Source organism: Egretta garzetta, unplaced genomic scaffold (assembly GCF_000687185.1).
Source record: "Egretta garzetta isolate BGI_Z169 unplaced genomic scaffold, ASM68718v1 scaffold16, whole genome shotgun sequence".
Lineage (NCBI taxonomy): Eukaryota > Metazoa > Chordata > Aves > Pelecaniformes > Ardeidae > Egretta > Egretta garzetta.
Genome location: NW_009260022.1, coordinates 4048862 through 4058412, shown reverse-complemented (window position 1 = coordinate 4058412; position 9551 = coordinate 4048862). Strand labels below are relative to the sequence as shown.

The 9551-nt window shown below is 37.8% G+C and overlaps 1 protein-coding gene across 1 annotated transcript in view; it reads right to left on the bottom strand.

Annotated features, from left to right (window-relative positions):
- The window catches only part of METAP1D (methionyl aminopeptidase type 1D, mitochondrial), a 27336-nt gene extending 19040 nt beyond the window's left edge, over positions 1–8296 (bottom strand). Inside the window, 3 exon segments of the mRNA XM_035896255.1 lie at positions 43–192; positions 2793–2959; positions 8233–8296. Coding sequence (XP_035752148.1) covers positions 43–192; positions 2793–2959; positions 8233–8296 — 381 coding nt within the window.
- Between the last annotated feature and the right edge of the window lie 1255 nt (positions 8297–9551).

Genomic DNA, 9551 nt, shown 5'->3' with positions numbered 1-9551 from the left:
TAAAAGACATTCAAGCTGTTATGGGACTTCTGTAATTGTTACCTTTAAGCCCTTTCCAGCCAGAAGCAGGACATGACGGGCCAATTGACAAGCTTGACGAAGCCCTTGAATCTGATCTTCATTCTTAATTTCTATGTCGTCTCCCCAGTCTGGTACAATGCCTGTCGTCACATAGTCTGGCTTCTTTATGTGCTTGGAGAAAAAGGATTGAAAATGAAGATCAGAAAACTGAGCATGACAATGGGATCATTTTCTCAGATACTGCCTCCTGCTTCATGGCAGCTTGCCCTTTCTGTCGTAGTATCGACCTTCCTAAGCCATCAGGGCAAACCCTCAAGGCTGCCTCAGTATTTCTTCCACTGCCCTTTTGAACTTAACATTGCCTGTTACTACTGACTTACACAGTCTCTTAACCTTCCAGTGCTGAAACCCCAGATACTGCAGCCAACTTCCAGCACAGACAGTCGCAAGTTTTAAAACTGTGAGAAAGAGTCTTAAAAGCTCTTTATTTTCTTTTGTAAAGAGGCACATTTTCTACAAAAGGCATCTAAACATTGGAACTGGCGGGACGAACATACAGAATTAGGCTTAAAAATAAAACTGATCAAATCCTTAGTTTCTCCTTCAGACAAAACTCCTATCAACTTCCCTAAGATTGCTTTCTAAGAACCTTAGGATTTAACTTACTTTAATTTAGAGTTTTTTACTTATTAATCTGGTTCATATATTGTGCCCAAATTTGTCCACCTACAACACTTTGCAAGTGTATCCCAATTCGCTGTGTCAGGGAAAATGTAATAAACTGCATTTTTTGCACACATAAAATTCTCAGCCCTTGTATAGAGGTGAAAAGTAATTTCTAATTTTTTAAAATCCACAACAATTTCGTGACACATCTATAAACACAACAAACTAATAATAATGGTAACATCCTTGCGTAGGATACACGTGTGTAGTTAGCATACAGACTTCAAGAATAAAAAGGAAAAGATTTTGTTTTTTCCAAAGAGATGGAAATGCACTTTCTCTTGGAGGGTCATGGGCTGTTTCACTGGCTGGAGAAGAGTCCCTTCACCCCCCACAGCCAGGCTGATTCTCTGCCACACTGGCCACAGGGTGAGTTTTGCACTGACTTCAGAAAATACAGAATCAAGCTGGCAGGCATAAAACAAAGTGGGCACTTGAGCTGTACACAACAAGCCCATACAACGGCAGGGTGTAGGAGTAAAGAAGAGTGTGGCAACCAATTTGCTCTAGCGGGACTTTATATAGGAAAACTATTGTTCCTCCTACGGGTATTTAATTTCTACTCTGATAAAAAGTGAAACTATCTTCAGTGGACTTACGTCAACAGAATTTCAGATTTACATTTAATTCAAATTAATGGCATATCAACCCTAACAACATCCTATTGCAGTAGTTTAGGACTTAATCTAGAAAAAAACCCCACCATTTCCTGGATTAGCAACTCCATACACAGCAGCACCCTTGCTTTCACCTTGGAGGGCACTTAGCTAGTAACTGCTGAGACCTGACCCTGCTGACCTGTAAGGTCTGTTAACGGAGAGGCCCAAAGCAGCATACATACAAATGTCTATGTATACAGTTTCACACCAACATCTTGAAAAAAAACCATGTTATTTCAATGTGACAAAGTAGTAACTTTGCCCTCATGTTTTCAGAGTTGAAGAATTGGACTGATCTTTAGACAGTCTGAGAACTCTGTGCTGCAAAGACAACTTTTCAGTATGCCAATATATTTCTCCCTCCTTATCCTTAAAGAGGCATCTAAATACAGGAAAAAAAAAAGTTTGTAAGTTCTACAATTTTTAAACCTTTGAACATATATAAAGCATGTAGCCCTATGGTCCCCCTGCACACAGAGCTTCCATAGCCTCCTAGGTGTAAGAGCCCTACATCCAACATCCTTATCTGCTTTCCTGTCTAACAACTTTTTAGTATTTCTGGCCCATGGAAATACTCTATATATTGCATAAGAGTTCTATAATCAAATGAAAAGTAAAACTTAAAAAAAAGTACTAATACATATCCTGAAAAACACTGGTTAGAAAGGGTACTTTGGTTTTGTTTTGGCTAAAGGAAAGATACTAAACAGCTAATCTGTATGGTGTAATTAAATGGGGAAAGAAAAAAGAAAAAGAGGAAACCATAAGTGGTACACATGTTAAAATTGCATGGAAAAATTTCTTTTGGCTCTAAAGTAAATAAAAATAAAAGTATGTGTTGCAAGAAAAAAACCCACACTTGGGGATAGCAAATACCGAGTTTAGAAAATGCAGTGGGGTTGCAGGACAGCTACCAGCATGTATTGTATGTTCTCTTCCTAAATCTGACATAACCAATTAACAAAACCTTCAGTGAAATCTAAACATTTTTATAATTAGCTTGCTAGAGATTTATACAGAAAACGATTTCAGATGATCATGTAATATTCCTACTGACTTCTGGTAGGACCATCTGTAATCCTCCAAAGCGAGAATCTGGACCCAGAAGTGTTAAGTGTTGACAGATGATTATAATATTCCACATTTATACTATCATAACTGAACACGCCCCAAGTTTAAGCTCCCTAATAACTAGATATGCCACTGTGTTTAACATAGTAGGCAGCTGAAAACTTCTCTCACCAGCGTTCCTATTTCAAATACCAGACCAAGCAACAGGACGGTGATCCAAACCCCCATCTGTCGGACAATGAATACACTTGATCATGCCTGCAGTCGAACTCTATACTGACAGAAGAACAGATTAGGTAATAGAAATTGCAGTACCTTAGGAACTGGGTGAGCTGGAGAAACTGTGGCTGGCCAAACTATACTATAAGCAGTATTTCTTTGTCCCTGAAAAAAGAAGCATCTTCGCTGTTGATTGCTTGACCGCCTGTGCAGGTAGACACGATTGCACAAAGAAAAGATTATGTGGCAGCCAGTCACAGAACCTGTTAAGAGATAAGTTAAAATGGTTAACATTTTTTTCCACTACCACATTACAAAATGGAAAGTATGCAAAAAGAAGGGCATCGTGTAAAACAAACCATGGAACTCATGTAGTAGCCAAGGGTAGTTCAAATTGTTCAAATCTTGTACCGTTAAAGAAAAAGCATTAATAGCGAGAAGCAATGAGAACAAAAAACCTGCCTAAACAATACTTCAAAGCTTTATAAAATACCACATCTATTTTGAGTCAATGCATTAAAAAGCAGCATGGGTAAATTCTCCAAAGCTTACAGCCGGGAGTGACGCTCCAGCTGGCCCCTGCTTGTAGCCATTTGCACGGCTAGAAGCTGCACTGTTCGAGGCTTGCGGAAATGGTGAATAAGGGACAACAGCAAGAAAAGAGGAGAGGAAAAAACGATTTAATCTTGATTTCAGACAGTATTTTCACCCGTATTTCTGTAGAATTGGTCACAGATTTGAACATAACCAAGTTAATGTTGCTCTCACCATTTGCACCAAGACACAAGGAACCTGGTTTAATTTGTCCTGCCTAGCAGGGCAACAGAACAAACTATCAAGAAATATTTTTAATCTTGGCCAAAGGCAATTGAAGGGATTAAAATTTGTAATTGACTTGGAATATTCAAATCAGATTTCCATTTAATTCACATGGGACTTTGGGATGACAATTCATCAGAGTATTAATTGCTCAAACTTAGTTGTTGGGCAATGACACATTTTGCCCCCCCCCCCCGCAAAGAAGAAAAAAAAAAAAGAAAAAAGGGTAAAAATAGGGCATTGATGCCCAAAGGTTGTCAGAGACATCAAAACCAAAATAATGCATCACAAAAGACCATGCTAGCATCAAAACTGGGAAATACACGAAATTCAAAAGGATTATTTACACTGCCCAATTAAACTACAATTACACGTAGTGCATGTTTCCACTACTTGAACATTTTACAATCTAAACAGAGGGGTTTTCTGAAATGTAAGTTTCACATAACAGTTAATCTGCTTCTGAAAAATGTCATATGTGTACAAACACAAGAGAAATCTTTGTGGCAAGTAACCTTATAAGTCTTTTTACTAAAGAGTTTTCGTTTAAACAGAAGTAACTAAACATTTTTATATCACGGAAATTAAGAAATTTATCTACTGCATATTTTTTAATTATGTAAAAATTATTTTTTTTTAGAAGAAGAATTTCTTCCATATCATGTATGTTTCTATTGTACCCTCCTTCCTTTCCTTTGCATGCCTTTATCATATCCAGATGCAGAAATTATCCTTCCACGTGCACACTTGGCTTCACAGACAGCCCTTTTATAGCATTCCATGATATACAGGAGATTCGAGTTATGCACCTTTTTTGGAGTCCCAAAACCCAGAATGAATGAAATAGTTGCATGGGGTTTGCTTTAGAAATGTTCCTGTCTCTTTGCATACTGATCAGTGCTATGTTTATTTACCAATATCTGAATTTGTATAACACTTGAAAGTTTGTAGAGACTTTTAATCAATGTAAGCAATTTTTTACTGTTTTTTTAAATGGTTTCTGAGTAGTAAGGCAGAGTTGGAGAGCGAGGCTCAGACCAAGCTCTCTGTATAACCTAGGTACCCCAATGGAAGTTGCCTGCTTCAGGTGTCTCCATGGAAGCAGAGCTGCCCAGTTAACAGAGGGTGGATTGGTTTGGTGGTGTTTTAATTACCATTTAATCAACAACTTCATCACCTATGGCTTTGCTAGGGTCTCCTTCACAAGAAGAAAATAATTGTCCACTTAAAAAAAAAATAAGTCTGGGCCATCTAGCCTTCACAACATGTAAGCACAACCAAAGAGCCCAAAGCATCCTACAAACTCTCTGGCCGCTTTGTACCCGTTTCTGGAAGCTGGAAGCACACAATCTGCTGAGGTAGCAACTTTTGGGACATTGGAAGTAGCAATCAGTCCGCCAGTGCAAGCTAAGGTGGCTCTTTCAGAGTGCAGTGGAAGTACCTTGCTCTTACCGCAGCTGAAGGTATTATAAATATATTGAAAATCCACACTCACTGATGTGGTCGGTTCAAGTCCACGTGGACCTCAGTACGTGGACATGTATTTTCCTAACGCATGGCATGATGCCTGGGCACCTAGTCTACTGTGTAAAAGTTTAATTGGGGAAGAAAAGGTGCAAGTGTGCTTGTCAGTTATTCAACAATAAAACTCCAAATGTTCCAAATGCACACTCTCAAATACATTAAACCATTTCATACTCATAGGTGCATACCTATCGACTATCCCACATTCAGAAGGGCTACCTTTTTATTTGGAATAAAATTTTTACTTCTACTCTCCCAAAGATACACTGTAAGTGTTGTCACAAGATAACAGGATAATAAGGTACTGTAGTCTGTTGTTACTCTACTAACTACTCATTATAAACCAGACTCATACAAAAATATCTGCTACTTGAACAGGTGAAATGCGACAACCAAATAAATATCACCATAGTATAATACGACTTCTAAAATACATTGCAAGAATTATAAACACAGGACAACTAAACCTTTATTTGAAATGTAAAAAATTATAACAGAAAACATTCTCCTACAAAGTAAAAATAAAATTAAATAAAATGGCATTAAAATATAATGAAGTTACTGTTTTATAATGAAAATCTGGACTCCATCCACACACTTCCTTCCTTAAGAAGGCCTTCCTAATGTCTCCACAGCTGCTTTTATTTTTTAAGCTCCCATATTCACAGCTAATTCGATATAGCAACATCATCAATCACTGGAGACAGGAACAACTGGCTGTATTCTCCAAGTCTGGCTCAGATATTCCCTCCTCCCCATCCCTTACACCTATCAAAGCTTTCCTCGGTGCCTTATTTACTTCTGCAACACTGGCACTCGAGCAGATCCTTTTTGTTAAGCTTGCTGTGTATATTAATTACTGTAAGATAGTTCATAAACGTGGGATTTGCGCAGCTGCCAGTGGAAACTGCAGCCGTCGGAGCAAGCCCAGCATTTGAAGCCGGGTAGCCTGGTAACACGCCAGCACAGCCCGGATGCAAAGTTGACCCTTTACGCGTTTCTCCTCTCCCCCAACAGCAAGGCTACGTCACTTGCCAGGAGTAACGGAGTATTTACTATCAGCTACAATAAGGAGAATTATTACCAGCGTTACTGAATCACATCAGCAGATAGGATGTACCAAGCACAGAAAATTACAGACAACTGCTCCTCTGACTCGACAGTGAATCACACTGTGCAATCTGTATGCACGCATGTCCTGCTGCAGCTGCTGGATTCCTCCGCATACCTTCCAGACCTTAATTTGTATTAATAATGTAAATATGCACTGTGAGCTTTTGTGAATTACCAGATGAATGTATCTTGTGTGGAAATTACATTTTATTTTTCTTTTAAACGAGTCAGCCAAAGGGGCTGAATACAGAATTCAAGTACGATGATGGGTGGGAGCATTTTAAGTGACTGATTTTGCAGCACAATGTGCCCTATATTTATTAGCCTTTTACTCCAGGTCTATTTTAATTGTTATCTGTTCATGCATGCTATACTATATAATGAAATGCTCCCATTTCACTCACACAGTAGAGAGTTTTTTATGTGTATCTCTACTAATGACCCTTAATTAAGTTGATTTTAGTCATTTAAATGTGATTTTCCTCTGGTCAAGAAGTATTTTTAAAGGGAGATGTTGGAAATGAACTTTCACATAAGCCCTCTTCTAATGCTTCTTGTTTAACAGTTACAGCAATTTATCAGCTATGTTTTCAATGAATGAGGTCTGGAGTAGTCATGCAAAAAACTCCTCATCTACATGATTCATCAAACGTGACTGTTAACAACCATTTTTGGGGGTTTTATTTATGAAAGACTTCAAGCTTCCCAGCAATTAGCAAAAATGTTACCAAAGGACAAACTTCATTACAGTTCTAAGCTACAATAAATATAAGGGTACATCTTAAAAGGGTCAAGAAATAAATTTAACATATTTTAGAATAATTTAGTAACAGTATCAACAGAAGCACAGCACCAAAGTTATTTAGGATTACAAGAATTAACATCCAACTGATTTAGGAAATAAAATCAGCTTGCTCTTGATAAAGTAAGTCTCAATTAATATATACGAACAATTAACAACATTGAAAGTATTGGCCAAATAACTTATTTTTAAATATGTGGTTTTATAAGCATATGATTGTATATATATGTATATATATACATACACACATATATATATTTTAAACTTAAAAAAAAGAATGACCATGGAGATTTTCTTAGTATATATGTGTATGAGGGTAAAACACTAGAAATCTTTAATTTGGCTTGTCAAGTCATTTTAATATTAAATCATAATTTTGCTTCTTGTGAAAATATTAATTTTGCTGAAACTTCAGAGGAAAAAAGTTTGAAGTGAGGTATTAAAAATCACTACGGGTAATAATATGTGGAATCCAACCAATGCAACTAGGTAAGAATATATAGCTTTTTATTGTTAATTGCCAAATGTTCCCATTTTTCAATCCAAAATAATGTCTGTGGTTTGATAGATTTTTACTTGTAATTGTAATTCTAACTGTCTTAATGAAGCACTGACTTTGTAATCCCCATGTTGCAAAGGTACGTGCAAGCTTCAAAAATAGGATGGGAAAGATTAAAGGTTCTCTCCAACTCTGTGTAACCTGTGTAGCAGAAGAGCAGCTCACATTTCACAAGCAATAACCTGTGCATTTGCTAAAAAAAAAAAAAAAAAAAAAAAGGAAAAAAAAAGAACAACATAGGGAAATGCCTGAGGCAGAAGTTGAAACTGATTGGGCAAAGTAGAAGGACAAGAGCCCTTGAAATTAAACAAAAGCAAATTCATTCTGGTGACAGATGTTGATTACATCAAAGCCACGAAAGAACTTTTTTCCTGTTTCTTTTTTTCCCTTTTTTGCAAGTAATACCTCCGCATTTTCTGTACGTTAAGGATATAACGTATCTTAATCAACATAACCCAACATGTAATAACTCTTAAATTTGGTAAAAGTATATTGTAACGAGGTCTTAACGACAGGCTTCTCCAAACAAGAGTGTATTCACATGGTCATGCCTGCATACCCGTGCTGGTCACGCCATCATCAGCCCCTTACTTCCAGGGGTTAACTGCTCTGGCAGCCAAATAAAATACAGAGCGCGCTGTGTAATTATGGAGACAGTCAAAGGGCAGACTCTATTTTGAAATCTATTTGCACAGACAAGGTCTTCCAATTTCGCTTACAGGAAACAAGCTGGTAAAGGGGGTCTCCTCCTCTCCAGATGCTTTCCACACTTTTTTCCCACATCAGGAAATCGTGGACATGGACACCATGCAGCACTGTTTCCTGGATTGCAGGACTATGTCATTACAAGGAGAAGAGCAAGTCCATGCTCGTGAGAAATATTTCCTCCTAATTGCCCATATTAGGGGAAAGCAAAACCCACAAGGACTACTGAAAATGTGACTAGCAGCAATTTGCAAACAGGACGCAGCCACAGCTGTCATGATGGTACTGGAAAAGAGAAAACAGAAATGAAAGGGTAAAAACACTCTGGTTTTAATAGCATGATTGGGGAAATGAAATATTCATCAGGATGGATGTGACTTCAGTTACAACAGCAACACATTGGTGAAAACCTCGACAACAGCATGCTTATGACTGTACTCTGATAAACCGAAACGCAGGCCAGTATCTTGCAAACATTATATTCTAATTGGCATTGTTTTATTTAATTATTGAAATTAACTGGAAATTAACAACAGAAGTTGTTTAGTTAATAAAGGCATTAACAGAATTGCTGTCCTCATTACTCCCATAAGAGCCAATGAAGCAAGGCAACAGCCAAATGCCGACCGACTCCAAGGGAGCAGAGTCAGCCCCTCCTTGCCGACACCACTGGGACTCCTCAGTGACACTGAAAAAAGTCAGGTTTGACCCTCAGGACCAGTTATGCTCCCTGCTAATTAAAATTTTGCCCTTACTTCATGGAGAGCGGAACCAGGCAATTTGTTTGCTATATGCTAATACAAATGAGTTTTTAATTGTGTGTAAATTTATAAACTACATAGAAATATATTCTTGTTTATCATTACTTATTATGACTTAGTCTAGACCAGCACACTGAAATAATGAATCAGTGGCTTCTGGAATAGTGCCGTTCTTTTAATTCATTATTCAGTCAAACTTAGGGCCAACAAAATAGCTGTTCTACAAGTTGGTAAACTGGGAAACCACAGAGAATCAGAACCTCTTCTATTTACAGGAAGGATGACAGCCTAAGGGTACTTCATCCCAATAATAACAACATTCAAGTAATGGTGCCCAGGTCATGACAAGCCATGACCCTCCCCATAGCTCCTTCAGGAAGCTGGCTCGGTGCCACCTTTTATCAGCAGCAACCGACAATGGAACTTTAACAAACAAGAAGAAAAGGAAAAATTAATTTTATATCCTTAAAAACCCCTTCGGCCAATCAAGCAGTTGTGTGTGTATGTATATATATATACACACATATATACACACACACACACACACACACACAGACACACCAAGCCAGAAT